At 52.0% G+C, this 26114-nt stretch overlaps 1 protein-coding gene across 3 annotated transcripts; it reads right to left on the bottom strand.

Moving 5' to 3' along the window:
* Positions 1–5357: 5357 nt before the first annotated feature.
* Positions 5358–24963, bottom strand: LOC129145608 (uncharacterized). Of its 3 annotated transcripts, none has more exons than XM_054694238.1 (2): positions 24751–24963; positions 5358–15941 (listed from the first exon to the last, which is right to left on the bottom strand). In XM_054694238.1, exon 2 carries the CDS (start codon positions 11633–11635, stop codon positions 10244–10246), a length of 1392 nt encoding a protein of 463 aa, XP_054550213.1. In that variant the 5' UTR covers positions 11636–15941; positions 24751–24963; the 3' UTR covers positions 5358–10243. The 3 variants fall into 3 exon arrangements, with proteins under 3 accessions (XP_054550213.1, XP_054550214.1, XP_054550215.1); XM_054694239.1 differs by lacking the exon at positions 24751–24963 and adding an exon at positions 17078–17124; XM_054694240.1 differs by lacking the exon at positions 24751–24963 and having other exon boundaries at positions 5358–13992; positions 15806–16765.
* Positions 24964–26114: the final 1151 nt, after the last annotated feature.

The following is a 26114-nucleotide window of genomic DNA, read 5'->3' as shown; positions in this document are numbered from 1 at the left end:
AACAGTTATTGTATTACTAGCAAAAAAGCCTATGTGTCTGCAACTAACATTTCTAAGTTTGCCATGGTGAACAATTAACTAAGGGCTGAGGGAAACAAAGGGCAGGAAGTTACCTGGGGGAAGAGAGACAAAGAGATTATCTCTAACTAACCTATAAAGTTTAGACTAATGTCGGGGACCAGCCTCCAGGCAAAATGTCCTGTCAGGGGTTCCTGAAAGGATGAGACGGCCTCGGTGAAAACGAATGAACTGAAACTTAGGGGCTGAGGGGAAGGGAATGAGGAGACACCGACACTTGGTGAGGTGTTAGTATCTTCTGCCGAGAGGCTCAGCAGGTTCTTTATTTATACATTTTTTGCAAGTAGTGAGATTGTTATAGAGCAACCCCGATATAAAACAGGTTGCCTGGCTGTGGGTCCTCACCCGCGCGCTTAAAAGGGACTTATGAATACTCCACTACAGGCACACACAAAAGGTTAATAAAAGGTTTATTTACAAGCACACACACAGTGATGGGCTGACCCAGTGTAAACTTCTCTGCCTCATGTAGGAGGTCACAAGTGGCAGCCACAGCACGCAAACATGGAGGCCATCCCTTAGTGGTGTGGTCCAATTGTTTGGACAGATATGCAACGGGCTGCATTTCTGGCCCCAACAATTGGATCAGCACTCCTAGGCCAACCCCCTGTCTCTCATGTACATAAAGTCTGAATGGCTTCCTCAGATCCGGAAGCCCTAATGCTGGTGCTGAAATCAACTTTACTTTTATTTCATCAAAAGCCTTTTGACAATCTGGAGTCCAAGACAAAGGTTCAGAGTCCAGGCCTTTGAGAGTGAGACAGGGCAAGCTAGGGTTATTAGGCAGTTTTAGGGACAGTGCAGGAGGGGACCTCTGAAGAATTTAGGGAGGCTTCAGAGATAAGGACAACCAAAGAAATATAACCAATTCCATTAGGAAAAACAAACATGCCAGGACCAAGGACAACATTGTTAATGCTGGTCCTGGTTTCCTTCAGGTGGTAAAGGGAGGCGGAGATTGGAGAAATGGAGAGTGGTTTAATTTATGGTCACATTAGAAGGGCAACTGTTTAACTTCAATGCAGGGATGCCCATCCAGAAGACTGGGCCATAAATTTAAAGATGCAACAAATGGGAAAAGAAAAAGCTGTTAGATAAGGAATGTGAAGATCCCCACTCAGTAACAAATTAAGTGAAACAGCCGAGAACTAACCAATCACAGAGAGACTGGTAGAGCTTTAGAATAATGAGGGAAAAAAGGTATATATTCCCTGAAACACAATTCCACTTTGGCTTCCTTGCCCCTCCCAGGCCTGGTTCCCTGGCCTGGGAGTCCCACTTTATTTTTGTTTTTTTTCTCCTCAATAAACTTTTTCTTTTTCTAAACAAACTGCCTCTTCTCGCTTGCTTGCCTGAGCGTCTGCGAAGTTCCTGCTGCGGCTTCGTGAGACACCAACCCGTGGGGGTCTAGCGGCTGGGGCTCAGCACTGCCCTGCAGCCTGGAATCCGTTCCTGGCTGGGAGACTAGGCCTGACAATTCCAGTATCATTTTGGGGGCTCGTCCGGGATCTCACAAGATTCTGGGTAAGTCAGCCGAGAGGCACAAATTGTTTCTATCTTCAGCTTGTCCTAAACTTCTCTTGCTAAACATTTTCTTTCTCTTGGAGCCATCAAAGAGGCCATAAAAAGGACACAGGACAGTCAGTAAATGCCAAAGGGCGACTGCCTTAAAGATTCCTGTGAAAGGATAAACTGGTGACCAGACCAGGTAAGGGGACTAGCCCATCTGCCAGTAAAGAATAAAAGTCTGGTGTCGTCGTATGAGGGACTCCGGTCTCCGAAGAGCTAGGCACATACGTCATGTAGAGGCCGTCCGGGAGCTGCACATAAGGGGCTGATCTCCCAGCAGCTCGGGCCATCCTCCCTTGCCTTCAGCAGAGGGGGAGCTGCCGAGACACAGTGGAGGATGAATGGTCCCAATGTGACAATTGGGAAAGTCATTCCTCACTAAGCACCACACAGGATCCTACACAGAACCCTTCCCTGGCCTCAGATCCCTGTTAGGATTGTTAGAATGGCTCCTCTTATCTTTCTCTGCTCTCTCTCTCCCTTTCCATTCTTCCTTCTCTTGCAATGCAACTGATTTGCTTCTCTGTTACCTGTGGGCTTCAGACAGGCAGTAGACATTTCAAAACCTTTTTCTCTGTCCTATATTTGATTGCAAAAAATTAATGGGCACCCGTCGGCCCGGTAAAAGCGACTAGCGTGAGGCCGCCATTCTTAAAGTCTCGGGTGACAGGTTTCTCAGCTGGCAAGGCTTCCTGATCCCCCACTTGCTGAGTGGGAATGTCGGGACTCTCTTGTCACTGATTCCTACTTTCCTCTATCATCTGTGGACTCCGAGGGTGCTCAGAACGACCAAGCTGTGACCCTTGGAACCCTGGACACCAGGAGATCCGATGGCTCAGACAAGGCGTTCTGCTAGGATGGCACCTAGGCGAGAGTCACGGAGGCCAAACAGTAAAAAAAAAAAAAAAAAAAAGGACTTTCACCTTCTTGATCCCTCCCCTATAGGACGGACTTCTTTCAGCTTCTATCAAGGCAACTTATAAACATAAGGTACAAAATGGTCTTATAAAAATCTTGGGGCACCTCTGGGAGCCTTTTCCCTGGTGTCGGTTTTAATCCTGCTGGTTGGCACAGGCAGGAGAGGCTGAGTTTCATATTATGACAGGAATGTATGTACAGGTTTGCCTCAAATCCTAGGTCCAGCTAATTAATTATACCTTTGGTATTATAAATTTGTCTCATGACAGTTTTTCAAAAGGGAGTTTAAGACAAGTAAATATCAGGTTCTGGGCTACTGCCACTTTAAGGGCTATGGCTTAAGAAAAAAGGAATCAGTTTTGTTGTCTGGCAAATGGACATCATTAAAAGTTAGGTCGTAGAACTTGGTCTGTGGCTTGTGTTAAGTCTCTACTGTTCAGGTGTTTTCAGGGTCTCTTTCTTCAGATGAGGAGAATGACTTACTATAAGCTTGCTAGAAGCTTGGAATAAATGCCCTTTGCACAGAGACTGGTTAGGGAACTCCGGTAGGGTCCCACAAAGTCCGGTACCCCACACCTGTCTGTTCGGTGGGAGACAGGCAGAGATACATCGGTCACACTGGTAAGGAGTGGTTAACTCCAGTGGACTTTTATGCGAGGAAACTGTTGATCACTCACAGTTAGAGCTCCGGGTTTAAATGGAGGGACGCCTCCGGTAAAAAGGCAAGGGAGAAGTGGATTGAGAATTGGGTCCAGTTTGACCCTAAATCTATAATTTGACCTGTCTATAGGTTTTCTCCGCCTTTGGGGAAAGAAGCAGATGTTGGATACCTGCTTTCATTCCTTTTTTTTTTTGCAAATGGGAGCCTCCTCGTCAGCCATGCAAAAGAGGCACGCGTCTCTCCTGCATCTTAAAATTGAGACCAATTTTCAGGAGTAATTGTCTCCTATCTCACCTGTTGCTTCTCTTAGTAAGTTACTTAGACCCAAGTCTCGACAACTCTCCTGGCCTCCTAGAGTTGAGAGCCAGTCGAGAGACCATGATATATGGTCCTGGTCGGATGGGACGACCTCTGACTTAACTGTAGAAATGTCCCTGCTTTGTCTCTGCGCTGCTATTGCGGGTACCTTTCTTTTATTGCTACAGAGACCATAAAATACTCTGTCTTAATTCCATGGGACATGCCCGTAAGCCACATTTAAAAAAAAAAAAAAAAAAAAAAAAACTAGCGCAATTTGGCCATAAATGACATCTTCTCCAGCTAACCCTCCTTGGTCACAGTCAAGACAAAAAGACAAAATGCTGGGGACTAATAAGTAAAGGGGTCCACTACAGCTGGCTGGTAAAAAAGACTGCCTCTGCTCTCAATAAGCAGCTGCCTGGATTATTTTTTTCCAGTATTGAGATTATTGGTATGTCTCTGCTGCCTTCCAGTTGTGGGGGAACTAGACTCTCCCTTTGTCCACCTTAAAAAAAAACTGTTTTGGTTCATGCTAGGGAAAAAGTTCTATGTCCCTGTGTTTTTCTGATTTTAAAGTCTAAAATGTTAAAGGTAAAAACTGCCGAGTTACTTTGGACTTGCTAACGAGCCATAAAAGGTAATTTTTGGTTAAGTAACAATTTCTAAACTGCTTATTGGACCTGTAAAAGTTTAGTTTCTTATTAAGACTAATTAATTTCTGATAAGAGTTAAAAAAAGCAGACAAACTGTACAGGAAAAATCTTATTCTTCCTCTTCTCCTGTCCTCTCCATACATGGTTCTAAAAAAAAAAAATGTCTTTTGTCTTAAAAATGTACTTGGTCTCAGTGTAACAAAACTGAAACAATGTAAAGCCAATTGATAATACTTAAAAATACAAACTTAAAAATGTTTTTCTTGTCTAAGAAAGTTAGTACAAACTGCTTAACTTTGAAATTGTTGTGGTTTTGGTTGGACCCTCGGTTTTAAGTAAGGGTTAAAATTGGGTACTTGTTCTATGTAAGAATTCTAACTTCTATGTCATTTAAAACCTGCTTAATATAAGAAGAATATTAAAAACTTGGTTAAATAAATGTGTCAAACAAAAAAATTGTTACTAAAAAAAATTTTTACTAAATCGTAGTTTCTCAGTGTCTTTACAAATATTGGTAAAAATAACTGTTTCTTGAAATAAGTGCACATGGAAAAAAAATTTTTAAATGGAAATCAAGAGATCTCTTTGTTCTTGCTTTTTGCCTCCGGAGGATTAATTTTAAATGGCACCTATTAAAAAAAAAAAAATCCTAAATTTTGAGATCGCGATCTAAAATTGTGGTAAAAAAAATCTAATTCAAAATGTAATGGTTTAAAAAGCATACATGCCTTAAGGTTTTAATGTTGGGTATTAATACTTTATGTTGTTTAAATGTGTTTACTCATGCTCTATAAAGGAAATAATAATTAACCTGGCCTATACAAACAAACAAAACTTACTTGTAGGCTTCTATCTCTTGATAAGATCTTGTTCCAGGAAGACTAATCTACTTGTCTTTTCCCCTTGGAATAAACAATATATTCTCCCAGTAAATGACTATATTTCTTCACAAAATTCAAGGTAACATCTAAAGCCATATAGACAAGTTACTGAAAAATGTTTCTGGTATTAAGTGTCTAGTTTTTTTCTTGCTTTTGTCAACCTATCTAGTACTTGCCTAAAAACAACTTGGTATATAAAATTGTTATAGTGGCAACTCTGCAGTTGACTTAAAATTCCAACTCTAAGAAAAAAACTAAAACTAAACTAAGGTTTTTACTAAGTTGAGTAATAAAATTTGTTAACCATTTACTAAAATTTCAGGTTTACATTTTGCTCCTTATTGTAAGAAAACTAAAGTTTAATGTCATCTCAACAACAACAACAACAACAACAAAATTAAAAAATGTGTCTGTAAGTTGTGTAATCTGAAGAAATAATAGTGTAACGGCTATCGTGGTGTCTTGCAATGCAAAAATTGAAAACTAAGGTGTAATAATTCTGGATACAAGTAAAGTATGGTGTGCTTGTGTTTTAAAAGAAAAAAAAAAGGCAAAGGAAAGTGTTAAAGCTCTGAGTAAGGGATTTTAAAAAAAAAACAAAAAAAAAAAACTTTTGTGTTCTCAAGTGACTTGCCATAAAATATTTTGGTTAACTTAAATGTCAGTTGTGCACTTGTGTGGCACCAAACTTTAGTTATTTTGATATATAAAATTGTTTCTTATTGTGAAAACAAACAGTCAATTTGGGTATATTGATACCTCATAGACAGTATTCTCATAAAATTGTTTCACCTTTTCAACATAAATGTACACAAATAAAATTATTCTAAAATACATAAGACTTCTTAAAACCTAATAAGCCAGACATTTTCAGGCTAAATTTACTGAGGCTATAAAAAGGTATACTAATCTAGACCCTAAAAAGGACAAACAATTTAAGGGTCTCAGTCTCCTTCATTAGTCAGCCTTCCTCTAACATCAGGTACAAACTCCTAAAACTAAATCAAGGGCCTAAAATCCTTTTAACGCTTTTAAACACGGCCTTCAAGGCCCATAGTAATATGGAGGGGACTAACTAGACTAAAAAGAAAGGGAGAAAGGCAAGAGAAGGGCCAGTAAATGGCAGTTGCCATTGTTAGTACCCTGCTACCTCAGACTCACCCAAGGCCCCATGCACCCTAGGGCATTTGGGACCTCAACCTCTTAATGGGCTGCCAGCTTGCTTCCACTACCTGCAACCAGGACACCTTAGCTGCAAAAAGCTGTCCCCAGGGCCATGCCTTCTGTGCCATCACACAGGGCACTAAAAAGGGACTGTCCCACTCTCCAGAGAGGGAGGGGCCAGCCCTAACCACGGGCCAGGATGGGAGGACAGGCTTGACCCTCAGCTGCCTCTGACTATAAAGAACCGGGTGCAGGAGAAGATCTCTGAAGAAGCCCAGAGGTAAAAGAGACTCCCCTGTTTACTGTTTATATGGACAAGCCTCGGGTGACCCTAAAAGTGGCAGACGTAAAAATCACCTTTTTGGTAAATAAGGGCCACTTACTCTGCCTTACTCCAATTCTTTGGACTGACCTACTGGTCAATTGTCCCCCTCACTAGTACAGATGGCCAGCCTGAGCCAGGATACTTTACAACACTGCTACCTTGCTGGCTACAAGGCTACTTGTTTATACATTTTTAGTTTTGTTTTCCTAACTATTAAGATGGAGAAAATTGTAACTAAATTCCAAACTAGCAGCCTCCACAGCCACTATTGGCTCTCCTAGCTGCCGCTACTAAACATAAAAATGGCACTAAAGCCCTAGTTCTCACTAATTCTGTCATTTTGGCTACAACACCTCCAGGTGTTTGGGGCACTAACCCAACATTACTCCTTAAAATCCCTAGTCTTAGTAGTAATATAAAATCGCAGAACCCTAGACCTGCCGATGACTAAAGTTAAGGAGTTTGTGCCCTCTTAAATAAAACATGTTGCTTTTAAATAAATACTTCTCATGAGGTAAAACAAAATTTAAAAATACTGAAAAAATATATTGTGGATGATCTCAAAAAAACAGGCAGGGCAAGGGCTTAGCTGGACACAAGCAATCTTTAATTCTATAAAAGGATAACTTCTGTCCTGGCTACTGCCTTTTCTCGTTCCCTTACTAATTCTCTTTATTGTTCTTTTGTTTGGGCCCTGCATCCTTAATACTCTCCTCGGAATCATCTCCACTCGCCTGGAGGCCATCAAGCTCCAAATGGTCCTGCAAATGAAACCCAAAATGACGTCTCCACGGTCCATCTTCCCGGGTCCCTTAAATCGTCATCCTACTGTGGAACCCTAACTGTCTCCCCACGTCGCCCACTCTCAGCAGGAAGCAGTCATTGATCAGACCTACGTCCCTTTTCCCTAACTGCAGTTAGGGCTCCATTTGTAAAAGGGGGGAATGAGACAGGGCAAGCTAGGGTTATTAGGCAGTTTTAGGGACAGTGCAGGAGGGGACCTCTGAAGAATTTAGGGAGGCTTCAGAGATAAGGACAACCAAAGAAATATAACCAATTCCATTAGGAAAAACAAACATGCCAGGACCAAGGACAACATTGTTAATGCTGGTCCTGGTTTCCTTCAGGTGGTAAAGGGAGGCGGAGATTGGAGAAATGGAGAGTGGTTTAATTTATGGTCACATTAGAAGGGCAACTGTTTAACTTCAATGCAGGGATGCCCATCCAGAAGACTGGGCCATAAATTTAAAGATGCAACTAATGGGAAAAGAAAAAGCTGTTAGATAAGGAATGTGAAGATCCCCACTCAGTAGCAGATTAAGTGAAACAGCCGAGAACTAACCAATCACAGAGAGACTGGTAAAGCTTTAGAATAATGAGGGAAAAAAGGTATATATTCCCTGAAACACGACTCCACTTTGGCTTCCTTGCCCCTCCCAGGCCTGGTTCCCTGGCCTGGGAGTCCCACTTTATTTCTGTTCTTTTTCTCCTCAATAAACTTTTTTTTTTTCTAAACAGACTGCCTCTTCTCGCTTGCTTGCCTGAGCGTCTGCGAAGTTCCTGCTGCGGCTTCGTGAGACACCAACCCGTGGGGGTCTAGCGGCTGGGGCTCAGCACTGCCCTGCAGCCTGGAATCCGTTCCTGGCTGGGAGACTAGGCCTGACAATTCCAGTATCAAGAGCATCATATAAAGGTTTTGCTATTAGTCCAAAATTAGGAATCCAAATCCTACAAAACCCCGCCATACCCAAAAATCCGCGGAACTGTCGCCCGTTACTGGGGATTCTAAGGGCTGAAATTACCTGTTTTCTTTCCGTCATCAGGCTCCGTCTGCCTTTCTTGATTTTAAACCCCAAATACGTCACAGTTTGTTTGCATATCTGTGCCTTGTTAGGTGACAGGTTGTAGCCACATTCTGCCAGGTGGTTCAGTACCACTATGGTATTTTCCAGACAAGATTCGTAGTCTGGACTTGCAATCAATAAATCATCTACATATTGCAATAAGACGCCCTGGTTTAGTTGAACCTTCCTGAGATCCCTGGCCAGTATTTCCCCAAAAATAGTTGGGGAGTTCTTAAATCCCTGTGGAAGCACAGTCCAGCAATACTGGAGAGTGCTCTTGGACTTAGGGTCCTGCCACTCAAAGGCAAAAAGCAGTTGATCCTGGACATCAATTGGGATACAGAAAAAGGCATCCTTCAGGTCTAATACTGAAAACCACCCATAGTCACCAGGTATGGCAGTTAATAGGGTGTACAGGTTAGGCACAGTGGGATGTAAATCCTGAACAATATCATTAATAGCTCTTAAATCTTGGACAAAACGGTACTCGCCTGTATGGGGTTTCTTCACTGGCAGAATTGGAGTATTGTACGGTGAGCGACAGGGTCGAATGAGTCCAGATTGAAGGAACCTTTTCAATACTGGCTCAATTCCCCTCAAGGCCTTAAGGGGTATTGTTTCCTTTTCGGGGTTCTGCTCCCCTCTATCACTTCTATCTTTACAGGCTCCGCATTTTTCGCACGTCCTGGGGTTCCATCAGCCCATACCCATTTACTTACTCTTTCAACAATTTCTGGAGGTAAAATTTCACTTTTTGGTGGAACATCTTGAGTAAGCAACATCTGGAACCGCAGAGCATGCTCTGGAGGAACCTGTAGGTGAAGCCTCTGATTTTTGGGTGAGAATATAATTCGTGCATTGAGCTTACTTAAAAGGTCCCGACCAAGGAGAGGGATTGGACACTCTTCCTTGTATAGGAAGCTGTGCTGGAGCTGTGTGGTGCCTAGCCGGCACTCCAAAGGTTGCAGGAAGGGTGTCTGTTGTGACTTCCCTGTAACCCCAATGACTGCTGCAGTCTTTTTGCTCATTTTAGTTAATTTCAAATTCAAAACTGAGTATGTTGCTCCAGTGTTCACCAAGAAATCAATCAGACGATCCCCCACAGCGAGGGTTACCCAGGGCTCCGAGGGGGTTATTTTGATGGGTTTAAGATCTAGTGGAACCCCTGGGCACCCCTATTCTTCATCTGAATCTTCTCCATGAACTATTATTTGTCTCCTTTCCTCCACACTTGGCTCCATATTCCTTCTACTTTGTCTATATTCCCTCCTATCTTCACCTGAGACCTTACTCTGTGCTATCACTGGTCTCCTGTCCTCTGTGCTGGGCTCTCGATTCCTTCTCCGTCCGTATTCCCTATCATCATCTGAGCCTCTACATCTGTCTTTTTTCCTCTCTCCTTGGTTCCTGGTTCTGTGTACTCCTCCTATATTCCCTCCTGTAACCCCTACATGAATCATCCTGTGGTGGTGTCCTCAGTCTTCTATCCTGCCTTCTGTAATTACTGCGTCTGCCTCTTCCCTGTAACCTGGGACAACTGTACTTCCAATGTCCCTCTTCCCTACAGAAAGCACACTGATCTCTTCCCAGGGGTTCACGTCTCTGTCCATTACTGTTTTCCCGAAACCCTGGCCTGTGCTTTCTTTGCACAAAAACAGTCGCAGGTTTCGGTCTCCTGTCCTCTCTCTTGTCCTCTCTATTATTATAAACCTTAAATGCTAAGTCCACTACCTGGGACGGACTCATTTCTGTGACGCCGTCTACCTTTGCTAACTTTCTCCTTATGTCCAGAGCACTATTTGTGATGAACGCCATAGTGAACACACGAGCATTTTCTGGGGCATCCGGATTTATATCCGTGTGGTCTGTATACGTCTGAATAATCCTCTCAAGGAATTCTGATGGATCCTCATTAGCCCCTGTGTAAGTTCCAATATTTTGTTAAAATTTTTATGTTTGGGGATTCCCTGCTCTAGTCCTACCAATAAACATTTTTTATACAGATTCAACTTCGCCAGTCCTCCATTGTTGGGGTCCCATTCAGGATCTACCTCTGGGACAGCAATCTCTGGCTCTGGGGATTGGCTATCCTGTTGGCGGAGACGTGCAGCCTCCTCCCTTGCTTTTCTCACTTCTATCCTCCGCTCATCTAGACCTAGTAAAACTTGTAACATCAACTGTATATCTGCCCAGTTAGGGCGGTGGGAGAGAAAAACGGAGGCAAACAAGTTCGCCGTCCTCTTAGGAGCCTGCCGGTACGAGGGAACAGAGTTCTTCCAAGTTAGGAGGTCCCCGGTGCAAAAAGGACGGTGCGACCAAAAGTACGCAGCAGGTCTCCCCTCTTCATTCACGCCACCTATCGGCAACTGGCGAAGAGGAAACTGTCCTGCCACAGGGCGATCGTTACTGCCAAAATGGGTGCCGCTCCTACTGTGGGGAGGAGACACCATGATAACTACCTCCCTGGAGGGCAATGGAGGCTGTGAAGCCTCAGGAATCTGTGTGGGAGGGGCCTCAGGAGGGGCCTGGTCACGTGGTGAAGGCCTTTGTCCTGAAACCTTAGGAGTCTGTGCGGGAGGGGCATCTTCACGTGGAGAGGGCCTTTGTCCCGATGAGTTTAAGGTATTTAGCAAATGAATCTCCTCCTCCTCTTCTAACTCTGCCCTTCTGCAGTCCTCATGGGAAGGAGAACGTTTATCTCTTCCCTGCATCATTACCCTAGCCTTCGCCTCCGCCATATCCCATTTATGAAGAGCGGCCTGTATCTGGTCCTGCATACTCTTAAAAGCTGACTCAAAAACGTTACGATTTTCATCCCTCACACTGTCAATAGTCAAATCAAAAGCCTGATTTTGTCGTTGCACTTGATCCTGCATGCTTTGAAAAGCTGACTCAAAAGCCTGATTTTGTTGTTTCATAGCTAAGTTAAGAGCTTGAATTTGTTGCAGCACATTCTCAGTATGGGAAGTATAACCACTACTTCTCATAGAAACAAGAATGTAGCACATGGTGCCTATGCACATTACCAAAAAAACACCCAGAAGCACAGACTGCAAAGGGATGGCTTGTAAACCATTCACATATGTATACAGAATTAAAATCATGTGCCATATGCTAGGTTTAATCCAATTATTTACACTTATTAAACTAGTGGTAATATTTAACCGAAAAAGGCTACTTAAATTCAAGGCCGGAAAAAAACTGAAAGAACTCAAGTTAGGGATTAAACTGCTGAAGTTCATGGTTGGGGCCACGTTTGGGTCAAAACCACACCCACAAGAGCCGTATGCGCGGAAAAAAAAAGACTTTTCAAGACGTGAAACAAAGAGTTTCACTGCGAGTCCTGCAGACCTAATGCGCTTTTATGGTGACCAATGCAAGAAAAATTACTTTGGGTTGGTCAACCACGGGTGAAACTTGCAAAGCACGTTGGGCGCCAAGCTGTTATAGAGCAACCCCGATATAAAACAGGTTGCCTGGCTGTGGGTCCTCACCCGCGCGCTTAAAAGGGACTTATGAATACTCCACTACAGGCACACACAAAAGGTTAATAAAAGGTTTATTTACAAGGGAAAAGGAAATAAGGAAAATGTACAACTCAGGGAGAAAATAGGGAAATAAAGTCTTTAATGCGTCCTACCCGATCCGATGACCTGGAAATCCAAAGTCACTCTCAGAGCTGGCCAGACGCTGCTAGCTGGTGGAGAGCCAAAAAATGGGGACCCCCAAAGCCCACGTGTCTGCCTTTTATATCCACCTGGCTGCTTAACCCCACCCTCAGGTCCCAGCCACCTTCCCTTGGGTGGTGATGGGATTTGGAGTTCCCAGTGTCTTTGGCTTTGACCTGGGGTGGGGGTGGAGTCCACAAAGCCTATATGGAATTAGCTTTGGGACATCCCTTTTCTCCCTAACAAGATTACATTATCAGGTGCATAGAAACAAAGCAGAAACAATCAGTGCATCTCTTTTTCTATGGGCTTTTGGCTGCTACATGCTTTCAGTAAGAAGGCAACCTTCAAGGTCAATAAAAAAACTAAGCCTTACACTAGAACTCATTGTTTCAGCTAAACAATAACCTAAGACAGTGGATAGCCGCCAGTACATCCCTATCAGCTAAAGCCTAAGCAAAAAAAGACTTTTCTTATTCTCATGGCCTTCACAGCAGGAGCTGGCTGCTACTCAGCTATCAGAACTTTTTTTATTTCAGAAACTCCTAACTCAAGTAGCTTTATTTAAAAACTTTCCCAAGAAACTTCATATTCTCATGGCCTTCACAGCAGGAGCTGGCTGCTACTCAGCTATCAGAACTTTTTTTATTTAGAAACTCCTAACTCAAGTAGCTTTATTTAAAAACTTTCCCAAGAAACTTCAAGGGAAGGCAAAAGAAGGACCCACTATAATTATTGTATTGTAATGCTTGTCAGGCATGTTCAACAAACCATCTCCCATTGTCAAGTGGGCCAAACTGCCCAACAACTAATTTCTAAACAATTTTTCGTGCTATTTACTTACAGTATGCTGATACATATAATTTATTGCCTAATATACTTTCTGATAAATTTCTCTCTCTCTATGACCAAGAACAGAAAGCAAAGGGATGCCAGATCTTCAGCCCCACGGTGTGAGGCCTTTTCTCTTAGCTGCTTGTCAGTATCCTATCTGGCTGGAGCAACAAGGCCTCCTGCAGCAGACTAACATATAACCAATTGATTAAAGTAAAAAACAGAAGGCTTTTATATAGAAATCATCATCTATAGTATATTGTTTTAATATTGATTGGATATTAAGGAACCAAGGGCCTGGAGGGCGTTAATGCCAGGCAAGCCGCACTGACTCTTCCCTAGCCCTCAACTCTCAATTAAGGGAAGTCTCCTGATCTAAACAATGAGTTTTCTACCTATCACTTCTCTACTTTATCTAGTCAGCCTAGTTTCCGTATTTAACTGTAAGATCAAGGGGCAATTTCCTCTTCCATAAGGTTGCTGGTTGTTGTTCTAAGGAACTGTTATAGGACAGGGAGAGGGGCAGCCCAAACCCCGCAAACCTGCCTATTCTACATGGGTTCTGCCATCCGCCGCATCAACACAAAACATAGGAGACTTTAATGGGAAGGAACTTTAATTAAACTAAGAAACAATACAGGTAAGGCAAAGAGTCTAGTTTCTAAATGAAGCATCCAGAGTTACCCGTCCCCTCGGGGGTAAAAGTCCATCCATATGGGATCGGCCCAGAACAAGGCCCCAAGGCCTGCTACAAGTCTAAAGCATCTTCCAGTGGGGACCCACAGAAAAGGGTCAGGAACAACCAGACAAGCCCGGAAGGAAAAGAGCAAAATCAACATCAAGATAAAAGCTGCCATTGTCACCTCCCCACAGGTCTCACCCACATCTGTGTCACCCAGTCCACGACCAAAAGACAAGCGCAGTTTCTTTACGTGTCTCTAGGCTCCATGCGTCTCCTCCAGGTCTCCTGGCTCCATCCTGCTTCCTTCCTCAGGCTCTTCTGCAGCTTCTTCTCTTCCTGCTTAGCTCCATCCTCCCTTGGGTGGGGCAGGGAACATGGAACCTCCCCCTTTCCTGGGGACCACCCTGTTACAGAACTACAAATATTTTATTGGGCAGGAGCGGAGATGGTGATAGCCTTTGATTCTCAAAAATGGTCAATATGTGACATATCAGTAGTTGTAACATTGACCATTTCCGAGTGCATTATTTGTGCTGCTCAACCATTCATAAAATTGCTGTTGACTTATTCTTGAATGTATACTAGCTCAACCATTCACAAAATTGCTGTTGACTTATTCTTGAATGTATACTCTAACAGCTACCATACCAATTGTCACATCCAAGGAAATTAGCCCTAAACAAACAGGAAGAATCAGCAGGAGTCAACTATGGCGTCTCCTGGTTTATCAGGAATTTTCTTATACTTGGAGCATGACTCACCTCTGCCACCCAACTGTTATCTTTAAAGTAAAGGAATTTTTTTCTCCAATTAGCTCTTGCCTCAAAAGACAACATCTCTATATCAAAGACTTGGCCGATAGATGTTTACAATCTTTTGTTTCCAGAAGTTTTTCACTGGTTAATGTAAAGCCAAATGTTGAATTGCTGCCTTTTTGGCAAAGGACTACTAATTTTATGAAAAATGTAATATTTGTATCATGCAGTGCCATTTGTCATCAAAATGGTTATTCAGTGATTGATCAGTATTTGCAGTTTTACTTTTAAATGCGTATTTTAGCAATGATAGAAACTAGCCATAAACAAATGAGGAGAATCTTGGAGTCAGCTAATGAGATTCCTGATTTTTCAGAAATCTGCCCCAAGTCCACACTGAAAGGTCCATGCAGGAGGCCAGAATGCAAAAACCCACCAGGTAGCCCACCTGGGGGCAGGAATGTGGAAAACCTGCCTGGAGGACTCAGACAATGAGCCTCCCTCCTCCCCCTAGGAGTCTCTTCTCAGACAAAGAACCTCTACCTGTCCCAGGAAACTCCCCCCACCCAACAAACTTTTTCCTGCCATAGGAGCCCAACTTCCCACCTGACCCCTCCTTACCCTATAAAACCCTGCTTCCCCCTAACAACGTGCACGGCTTCACTGACCCCCACCTTGGGTGTATGAGGTCCGCCCGGGGCGCAATAAACTTTCCCTCGCTTTGAGAAATGTAGCCTGGCTCTCCTTTTCTTTACTGCACCGAACCTTTCACGGACTTTTGTCAGACATGAGTAGCGGGGCTCCCAATAGCTGCTCACTTACGGGATTCCCGGATTGTGTCACAGAACCCTGCCCTTTGGGCCACGGTGTGTGGGTGGGGGCAGAGCCAGGGGCCGCATGCTGCGGCCCAGGGAGTGGCTCATGGCAGAGGCCTGCTCAGCAGGCTCCGTGTCAGGGCTGAGTCCTGCACTGTGCAGTCACTCACACTCCTTCTGATATGTTCATGTGACTGTCAATATTAAGACAATGGAAGGGCCTCCCTGTGGTGCCAGGGGCAACCTGCAGCCTCAGCAGCACAAGTTCCATCCCCTGGCCGGCCAGGGAGGTAATCCACATGGCGCTGCAGACCTCTCCTGAGCCGCCCCTCAGCAGTGCATTTCAGTCAGTCTGCCTGTTCTGTTCCTTACTTTGTCTCTGGTGAATCCTCTCCCCCCCACACCTCTAGCCTGCACCCCAGCTCTTGGATGCATAAATAAATCTTTAAAAAATATATCTCCACCCCACACAGGGCCCTACAGGACACGCAGATGCTGGGACTCAAAAGTGCAAACGCTTCCCAAAGCCCCTGCCCTCCACTCCCCACTGCCATGTCCTCCATGAGGGCATCCTCAGCTCTGTCTCCAAGGCGAGTCCGAATCTGTCCACTGAGCTGCATCCTCGCTACTACCTCCTTGCAGGCGTGTCCTTTCTCACCTGGCTTGTTGCAGCAGCCTCCTAACAGATCTTATTTTATCTGTTCCTCCTTCTAGAACATTCCGGACACAACATTCCTGGAGGCTCCTGCTGGCTCCACACCTTGCTGACCTGGCAGGTCCAGGTATGGAGACGCCTGTCAACAAAGAGGTTTGGGTCCGACAGTACCACAGAGCACCCCTAAGCTCCGGTCTCGGGCTCCCACTTTCCTGGCGCATGTCCCCCAGGCAGGACAGGGATGTCCTTTAGGCCTCCTTCCCTTCTCCTTCCACGGCATCTGCCCTTGGGCTGTTGGGGCTCCCCGAGATGCCCACAGGGGCTGTGCATGGACCCTGCCGGACAGTCAGTTGTGCTGCTTGTTTGAGTCACTGGGACGGCTCAAGTATTTATCCATTTGCGAAAAAAAAGTTACATCCTCGCCTAAAACTATTCAAAAAAGTGTGGAAGGGCCAAACTCAAGGCTGGGACTTAGGCGGTGGCACAGGAACAGGAGCATCTGCGGGGGTAGGGAATGGGAGCACCTGCGGGGGGTAGGGGGAGCCCAAGAAATCAGAGCTAGGCCTTGGCCAAGACCCCAGACCCGAGCCCTGGAGGGGGCGGCAGTCCAGGGAGGCCCCTGTGAAAACCCCTGGGCGCCGGGAGGGGGGAGGGACGGGGACGCGGGAGGGAGCGCGCTCTGCACTTCAAGGTCACAGGGAAAAGGGGGGCTTTCCCTGCCATGGATGGCTTTGTGGGAATCTGGCGGAACTGGGAGATGCGAAGGGCGGTGACCGGTGCGCGTCAGGTCCCGGCTGCGCGGCTTTCGCTTTCCCCGCGCGGGCGCGATGGCTCCCGCCCCCATCAGGACGGGAAACTGAGGCACGGAGGTCGACAGGCCCCAGGCCCTGGGGAGGGCGCAGTAGTAACAATGGGCAAAGCGGGCCCCTGACCCGGCGGTCTGCCAGCCTCGCGGGCCCGCCTGCCACACCCCTGCTCCCGCCCTCCCCCGCTGAGCTGCGGACCCCAGAGCCGCCCCGGGCGGCCACGACGTCCGGCCCCTGCGGGCGTCCACGCGCGGTCCTGGCCCACGCCCCAGTGTGGCCCCAGCGCCCGCGCGCCGCGACCACAGCCCCCCAAACGGAGCCGCGGACCGGAAGGCCCTGCAGTCCCCGCGCCCGCTCCGCCCCAGAGGGCGCACGCTCCCCGGGACCCGGGCGGGGACGCGCCCCCTCCCCTGCTGCCCCGGCCGCCCGGCCTCCCCCTCCCGCCCGCGCCTCCCCGGCGCCTGCGCACCCGCGGTGGCTGCGGCGCCGGCTCCGCAGAACCCGGCCTGGGTCTGGCTGGGGAGGGGAGTCTTCGCGGGGACCCGCGGGCGGCGGGAGGGGCCGGGACGGGGGCGGGGGGCCATGACGCAAGTGACGGGAAAGCCGGACCCCTCTCTCCCCAGGGGGAGCCGAGCCCCACCCGCCCCCAGCTGAGTCGCCTGGACAGGCTCAGTCAGGCCACACAGGAGCTCAAGCGAGTTTCCTGCGCCCCGGGACTGGGGGCGAGGCACAGGGGGAGAGCAGAATACCAAGTTGAGAGGGGGGAGCTGGGCAGCCTTGGGGTGTGTGTGTGGGGGGCAGCGACAGGTGGAGCTCAGCCTGGAAGGGCCGGAAGCAGAGATGAAAGGACGTTGCGGGGAGCTTTTGGGGTGGGGTGAAGGGATTTGGGGCTACTAGGGCTCCGTAAATGGCAAGAGGCCCATGCCATCCCCGGGGAGAGGCGGGAGCCAGAGGGAGCTCAGGAGAGGGTTTGCTGGAGAAACCTGGGGTCAGACCGGCCTCTAGCACCGCAAGCCTTGCTAGTGGGGAACACGTGGAGCCGCCTCTCAGGGACAGTCTCCCCTTCCCTCTGTCAGGGCGCCGTGGATAGGGTGACCTTCGGTCCCCCCAGGCAGCGTGGCTGTGGCAGAACCGTGTGACCGTGCCCTCTGCCAGGCACCCTGGACATGGCTTGTGTATTTATCTGTCACCCGGTCGCATCCTCCTGGCATCGCAACAGCTAGGCAAGTGCCAGGCCGAGCCATCCCTGGGCCTAATCCTCGTCCTGCAAGCGGGGGAGCCCCCCCCCTCAGCCGTTGTCACCCCCTCTTCTGTTTCAGGGCTTCCTGGAGTGGCCCAGAGCACCCCAGCAGACGGCCATCGTCCTGGTGGTGTGTGTGCTCTCCCTGTTCTGGTGTTGACTGGGATGCCCTTGGCGCTTTTCCTCTGACCATGGTGCCACTGCCGCCAAGGGTTCTGCGCGTCGGGGAGGAAGTGACCGGGCTAGCAGCAGGACAGGCCACTGAGGCTGACCAAGTGCCCTCTCAACACCCGGGACATTACTTTTGTTGCGTTTAACCTTTTGGGGAGGCTTTGCACCCGTGTCCCTGAACGAAGTCATCCTTGATGCAAATGTTTTCTATCCCACTGGGAGGGGGCAGGGATTCGCCCGGTGGCCCCAGCTGGAGGTGCAGCGGGACCTCACAGAAGGTAGACAGAGGTAGCTCTGGGGGTGGACAGTGCTAGTAGCTTCCTGACCTGTGTCCTTGGGACGTAGGATATTTCTCCAGATACTGAACCCCCTTCTTGTTTCCGGAGGAGTCTCTCGTCTGTTGAATTCGGGGTCATGTGAGGACTCACTCACCCTTTTATCTGCTTGTAAAGAGTCGGTTCCTTGACATTTGGAAAAAGGCCTCCGTTGAGGGATCACGTCCTGGAGCCCGGGAGGGCTGACTCTTGGCTGCCGTGTATCTGTTGCTTTTTATTTATCCTCATGATGGATTTTGTTGCTAGAAAATCCTCCCACTCAGCCATTGCCATGTTTGCCTTCATTTTTACCATGTTACCCTTCCCTTTTTGGTCGATTTGTAAGTGTTGGATTAGTTGACTCTGGCTTCTCCAAAGAAACAGCATCAGGATGGATTTATATCCATTTCCCTCCAGCTTTGCGATGTTTCCCATGATTAGCTCTTGGGTTTGAAAAAATGTGTTTCTACTCCTCGTGTCAATGTGGAGGTTGAATCCTTTGTGTTCTCTGACTACAGATTATCCAGTGGTAGAACCAGCCTCGGCAGCTTCCTGAAGTTGGATGCCCCGAGTTTTTTATGTCACACCGTCCTGTTTCTAACTCATAATGGCTGGACTGACTCAAAAAATCATTTTCTTGATTTCTGGCTCTGTGGGAATGTGGCCTCTCCACCGCTTTCCCAAGCTTTCTGGAAGCCTTGGCTGCGGCCTGCCTGGATCAGGACCTGTGTGTGTGTGTGTGTGTGTGTGTGTGTGTGTGTGTGCATGTGCGTGTGTGTGACGTGGACATTTGAGGGTGATTTTCCATTTGTAGAATCCCAAAGTTGGCTTATGACACTGCGCACGCCTTATTTTGGCCCGCCCCTGTCCCAAGCCCATGAAGGTAATGGGGAAAACCTGCGAGGATGAGTCTATTTTTCTAATTTTTGCTCTCTGAGCTCAGCAGCTGTGACTGGACATGGAAATAGAGCGTCGCTCTGCCGAGAATATGGGATTCACGCAAGAAATCCCAAATAAATGGTGAAAGTGCTTCATGTCACTTGACTAGGATTCCAAGGCCTTTTAATGCTATGCTAGAGAAATGAAGACATGCAGGTTTGAAATGGGGGGTCTCTCCCCATCGTGCTCCTGGGGTGCAGTCACTCCAACAAAAAGGGGCATCTAAAGGGAAAGGACACAAATCTGAATAGGGTCACTGTATTCGCGTGGCATAGCGTCCTGTCCCACCCCACCCCGCCCCTTCCCGTCCCGTCTTGGCGTCCTGCCCCCGTGTCCTGTAGCTCCCCGCCGCACCCTGCCCCGCCCTGTCGCGTCGCGTCCCGTTGAACCCTGCCATGCCCGGTCCAGTCTGGCTGTGCCCAGTCTGGCTGTGCCCCGCAGTGTCGCTTCCTGTGGAGCCCGGCCATGCCCGGTGCCTCACTACACTCTGTTTCATCTGCAGCACCACCTGGTGGCGGGCAGGAGTGGGCCATCTGGTCGACCCACCTGAATGCCTGCGGGCAACTGAACTGGTCGACCTCAGCAGGGCTCAGCAGCAGCCGCGGCCCCCTCCCCACCGGCAACCCAGTGAGGAGGAGGGGCCTGGGACCCAAGCGGCCGCGTGTAGGTTCCCCCAGGAACCGACACACCTGGCCACCTGTGCCCCGGACTCGGGCCGCCCACATCCCACTCCCTCAGGGGCGTCTCCTGCCATCCAGGAAGGAAGGGGCAAAGCACCCCGGAGCTGCAGCAGGAGGATGGGGCCGTTCCTAGCGAGCAGCCCCTGCCAGGGGGCGAGTGGGCTGCGGGCCTGACTGAAGGCAAGCACTCACGCACCAGGGTGGATCCTTGTTTCCTCATGGGCACCTGGGCACAGGCTTCCCTCACACTGAGCAGGGTTACCCACCCCCGCAGTTTCTGGGGCTCCAGGGTTTAACAGCCAACTCACAAGAGCAGCTGTGTGTCCCAGCGTAGACCTCAGGCGCCGCCCGCGGGTCCAGAGCACTCCAGGCACACATGCACCTTGGCCATAACACAGACAAGTCCAGGGCCCACCTCCTGCCAAGTGTGGTGGGGCACCTTGCCAACAGGGGGTACAGCCACAGCCCCCTGGTAGCATAGGCACAGGCAGCAACCCCCAACCACATGTTGCTCTTTGGAGTGAGGCATCAGGACAGGGGGAATCTAGGGAGTCAGGCCCCCTCAACAGGAACACATGAGGAAAACAGGCCCCAAGCCACTGGGGCAACGCCACGGAGGCCACAGGCAGGAGCTCAGAGGCATGGAAGCCCCCCCTCCAACCCCAGATAGCCCAAGCCCCCTTCTCTTCCTAGCCCTGCTACACCACAGTCAGCCTAGGGAACAGCCCCCCAAACCATGGGCTTGGGTACGAGGCCTGGCCTCACCACAGCTCGGGGCTCAGGGGAGCCAGTTCTGCACCTGCATTTGTGCTTGAGAACACCATGTAGCCCCACAGGGGCCACCGCAGGCAGCACACCCTCTTAAGAGGGGTGGTGGTATGGGCTGCAGCTCAGGTCCCAGCAGCTTAGGACAACATGAGGCCCCTTTGCTCTATTCCAGGCAGGAGCCCATGGCTCACTTAGTATTGACCAGGGGCCCCACATATGGGACACAGTGTAGGCACAACCCACTGCACCCGCAACCAGGTCTTGGGGAGCCTGCAGGCAACATGGAGAACTGCCCCGTAAGCACCCGCCCCCAGTGCTGCTCCCAGACCAAAGCACTCACCCACAGCCCCCGTGGCCTCTCAGAGCCACCTGGACCACGCTTGCCGCGGTGCTTGTTCCCCACTTGCCACGAGTCCATCTGCCCCGGCAGTCTCACCCCACTGATGAGCAGAGGCAACCCCCACAGGGAGCACACAGGCATAGCAGAGTCAGCCCAGCCCACACCATTGCTTGGGGTTAGGGTTATCATAGCAAGTAAAAAGGGCACTTTCTAAGGTGCCATAGGAGATGCAAGGGCCTGCAGAGAGGAGCCACCACCCCTCAGAGCCCACCACTGACAGACCAGGCCATGGCCCCCAGCCCCCCTCAACATGGGCAAGGCACCCCTGCCACCACTGCAATGGGGCTGAAGCTAAACACTCTTCCAGGGGCAGTCCAGTAAGGGCAGCACAACCCTGGGGCACACAGCACCAGGGGACAGAGCCACTGAGCTGGATGGGGCCAAGCCCTGGCATCAGCCCTCCATGACTCCAGGTGCCCTCTCGTGGAGGCTTCAGCAACACCAGCCCTGCAGGCACAAGCAAGGGCTCCCACAGCCACCCCCATGGTTGGCCAGCCTCTAAAGGCAGCTGGAGCCTGAAGCTGCCCCAGCACCTCTGGGGCATTGCCTGTCATGGCCCTCCACTGTCTTGAGAGCCGGAATCCCATGTCCAGGCTGCAGCACTCACAGGGGGCAAGATGCCACCCCAGGGGCCTTGTATACAGGGCTCAGCCAGCACTTGATGTGCCTCAGGGAAGAGAACAGCCATCTGGGGGCTCAGAGCTTTCTCTTCCTCTTTACCTAACAGCCCCCACTATGTGACAGCAGGGCTTGGATACCATGCACACAAGGCAGGGCTCAGCGCACAGCCAACTGCTTGGACAAGAGCCTTTGGCAGTTCAAGCACCCCCACTGCCCACCCAAACTCAGGGAGGCTGCAAACCTCAGTGATGGGGGCAGTGACCCATCAGGCAACACAACACTCAGTCACCATGAGCTGGATTTCCACCTGCCCACCAGGGGCACCTCCCCTATAGGGCCCAGTGGAGGGCTCCACTCTACAACCAGCCACACAGGACCCTAAGGGCCCCAGCTCCTGGGGCAAGCAGTACCATGTGGGAGATGGGTGCTGCTGGCCACCACCCAGAACTCCAGGCCTCTGACACTTGCAGGCAACACAGGTTCAGCCAACCCCAGGCCCCCAAGGACCTCCAGTTACCACCTTTGCTGGATCTACTGTGACACTATAGCCCCCATGGGGCTGTGGTGGCCTGGGCACTGCCCACAGGCAGGCACTCCTGGAGCCCCACCAGCACCAGCTGCCCCCACAGGCCTCTCTTGCACACTGGAGCTGGCAACATGGGGCTCCTCCTTTCTCTGGCATCTCCTGCTCCAGCAGCACCACACAAAGGCTGCCCTCTAGCCCAAAAACAGCCCCATGGGTCCAGGTGGCTCAACACACTGGCTCTTTCCAAAGTGAGGGCTCCAGGTAGCATGACACCCCACTGAGGGTGTATCCAGCAGCCACACCAACCATGAGCTGCCCAGCTAGCAGCCACAGGTACCCACAGCCTGAGGGCCAAAAAGACTGACCCCAAGCACAAGACTTACCTCAGGTCCCCCTACAGCTTGAGTGCTCGGTGAACATCAGTTGTAGAACACAAGGGCCCTCTTCACTGCATCCCAGGTGGATAGTTGCCTTGGGAGGGAGCCCAGAGACCCTGGCACAGTGTAAGCCAAGAGCCAGGTAGTGGCCAGGGCAGCACAGAGTATGGCCAGAGAAGACCAAGACAAGAAAGGCCACAGAGGCCCGGAGGGCCCAACTCTGAGGCTGTATATGCACAGGGGGGTCAGCTCATGACATTGGCAACTGTATGACTGACCCTCCAGGAGGGGAGGGCAAGCTCCCTGAGGAGCCACACCACTGAGGTGTGCAGCTGTGGACACTCCATCAACCCCAACTTGGTCTGAGGCCAGCACCACAGCAGGCAGGGACACAGGGACACAGGGCCAGGGCAGCACCCGCTGCTCCTTTCAGGGCATCAGAACAGCGAGGCACACTGGGGGCCAGGCCCTGTAGACAAGCAAACAGGAGCACAGAAGAGGAGCAAGTCCTGAGCCATTGGGGCACACAGTAGAGGCCACAGGCAGGGGCTGAGGGCCCTGGAGCACACAGAGGCATAGCCGCAGAAAACATGCACCCGCCAGGACACCCGCCTCCTCCCAGCCCCAGTGCTCCACATTCACAGCATGGGGAGCAGCCACCAACAAGGGTGTTGGCGCAAGGTCTGACCCAGCAGCAGCCTCAGGCCGGAGGCATTTTCTCTACAAGTCCGTTTTTGCTTGAGCCCGCCTTGTGGGCACAGGGTTCCACATCTGACAAGGCGCCCCTCACAGGAAGGGCTGGTGCAGGCCCCAGGGCTCACCATAGCAGTTGTGGGGCTAAGTGTTATCCTAGTCTTGAAACAAGACTTCCAACCCCACTGGGAGTGCCCCCCTCACCAGCTCGAGGTGTGGGGTGCGTTGTGCGTTGTGGGTGCAGTGTTTGCATTCTGCGTGACGCACCACTACCCTGATCAGGTTTTGGGGAACGTGCAGGAAACTCACAGCCCTGCCGGGCAGCACCCCCAGCTACTCCAAGATGGAGACGCTTATTGCAGACTCCGCGGCTTCTCAGAGGCTGAGCACCGGTCTGGCCATGGAGCCTGTTGCCCGCTTGGCACACTCACCCCGCCTTTGGGCAGCGGCAGCACCCGCCGGGAGACCGTGTGTGGCAGCCGGCTGTGCTTCCACCGTGGGCGGGTGCTGCTGCGGCGCGCGGTGCGGAGCTCTGAGACACCATAGCGAGGGCGCGGGTTTGCGGAGACGCCCGAAAACGGACACCGGCGAGGGCACGCGCGGGGTTCCGCCCCAAGAGAGCAGCCGCTGATACTCTGGCGGCAAAAAGCGCCGATTTGGGGCCAGAAAAACCTCAGCGCCCAGGGGCGGGGCCGAGCCCACGGCCCCTGGAGCTGCGGCCCGAACCCCGGCCCCTTTGCCCCGCGCGACCCCTTTGCCGCCTCCCCGCACGACCGCTTTGCCACCTCCCCGGTGTGCGCGGGGGCTTCTGGTCGACCTCGGGCCAGAGGAGGAGCCGGGGCCCCGCGGCGGGGCCACCCCAGCCTCGGCCGTCTTGGGGGACTCTCCGCACTTGGGGCGCTGCCGGCCCGGCTCCCCCCGCGGCCCTCCCCCAGGGCGGCTCCGGCCCGACCCCGCCGGAGACCCGAGTCCTGAGACTCCGGGATCCTGGGATCCGGCCCCGGGCCCCTGGCTTCAGCCCACGCGCCGGCCCCGATTCGCGGCCCCGGCCCCGGTCTTTCCGCGGGTTCGGCGCGAAGCTCGCACCTCGCGGGTCCCGCCCGCCCCCGCCGGCGACCCCGGCGCCCGCCCCCCGCGACAGCGCCCGCCCCAGGTCCCCGGCCGGCTGCGACGAGTTCGCGGGGGGCTCGGCCCCCGCCCCCCCTCACTCGCGGATGCTGTGCCGGCTCCGGCTCCAGACACCCCAGGCTCGCGGCTCGCGGCCTCGTCCCCGTTCAGGCACCGCCCCCACCCGCAGCACTCGGCCCCCAGCCCCCGGCCCGACCCTAGGGTCACGGACCCCGCTTGATTCGCGGCCCCCGACCCCGCGGCTCCTGCGGGAGACTTGGGGTGAACAGCGGCGGCATCTCCTACCTCCGGGCGCGGCAGCGGGGCTGGACCCCGGTGGTCCCTCACACCCCCGGGGCTCCCTCCCCCGGGACGGTACGCGGCAGTCGGGCCGACGGAGATGCAGCCCCGGGCGCGGGACAGCCGCTGCCTCCCCCGGGACCCTCCCGCAGAGGTGCGCCCCGCGCTGTGCAGGTCCCGGTGGCCTGCGGGAGGAGGCGCTGCCCCCGCGGAGAGCTGGTCGACCCGCGCTGCGCGCAGCCCCGGCGGCTCGCTGCCTGGCCTCGTACAGCTGCGCTCACAATCCCCCGGCGTCGGACGCCTCGCGCGCAGCCCGCCCGACCGGCCCGTCCCGCCCGCGCGCCCCGGCCTCCCGGAACCGCGCGCCGGGCGCCGCCGCCAAATCCACCCCCTTCGCGGGTGGGCGTGGGGGGTGGGCAGGCGCCGTCTACGCGGCCGTCAGGGGGCGCCCACGCCCCCCACTCCAGCCCGGCTCCGCCTCGCGCGCGGCTCTAGCTGGTCCCAGCGGCCGCGCTCCCGGGGAGACGCCGAGACCGGGCGGCCGAGGCGAGGCGGTGGGGTCGGCGCGCACCAGCACGAGCCACGCGAGGACGCAGGACACGACCCAATGGCCTCGGACCTGGGAAGCGGGGGCGGAGGCGGCGGGGAGTCCCTTCCCGGTCGGCAGGAATTGGGGAGCGGGTGTCTGGCGCCCGCCTGGGGGCTGGGGGCGGCCCCGAGGTCAGGCTTCTTGCTGGGCGGCCGCCGGCGGTGGCCTCGGGCCCTCCCCTGGGGTCGCTCCGCCTGCGCGGCCACCTTTGCGCGCGCGCCTCTGGGGACAGGGCCGCCCTCCGCGCCCGCCGGTGTCCTCAAGGCTCGGCTCAGCTGGGGGTACCAGGACCCTCCTCTGACGCCGAGCCTCGCAGCTGCGCGCACGGTCCTGGGGAGGCTCCCCGGCGGGGCGGCTCCTTGGGGCCCTCCCAGCCGGCTACTGTGTGCCAATGGCCGGGCGCAGGAAAGAACCGGGACGCTTGCCTTCTGACTTGGAGGGCCCCCAGGGCTAGTGCTGTGGATGCTCACCTGCATCCTTTCACCCCAGGACTTATTCTTCCTGAGGGCCCACTGTGTGCTGAAGCCCGGGTGACATCCAGAGTACAGGGGAGATTCAGGCCCTGGGCACCAGGGCCAGGCCAGGGCTTCCCCCACTTACTCATTTCCCCTGATGTTTTCTGAGGACCTACTGTGTGCCAGGGCCAGTGCAGGTGATGTTAGAACGGAAGCAAAAAGTCCAACAGTCCCTGGTTCCTTGGCTGAGCTGAGCTGAGCTGAGTGGCCTCCCGGGTCTGGACTCTCCTCCTCCAGATATACACCCGCAGATCCCTGGTGCTTAA

The sequence above is a fragment of the Talpa occidentalis genome, unplaced genomic scaffold (assembly GCF_014898055.3).
Source record: "Talpa occidentalis isolate TD23 unplaced genomic scaffold, MPIMG_talOcc4v2.1 talOcc4.13, whole genome shotgun sequence".
NCBI classification, from domain to species: Eukaryota; Metazoa; Chordata; class Mammalia; order Eulipotyphla; family Talpidae; genus Talpa; species Talpa occidentalis.
Note: the sequence above shows the minus strand (reverse complement) of the source record. Positions and strands in the feature narration are given on the sequence as shown.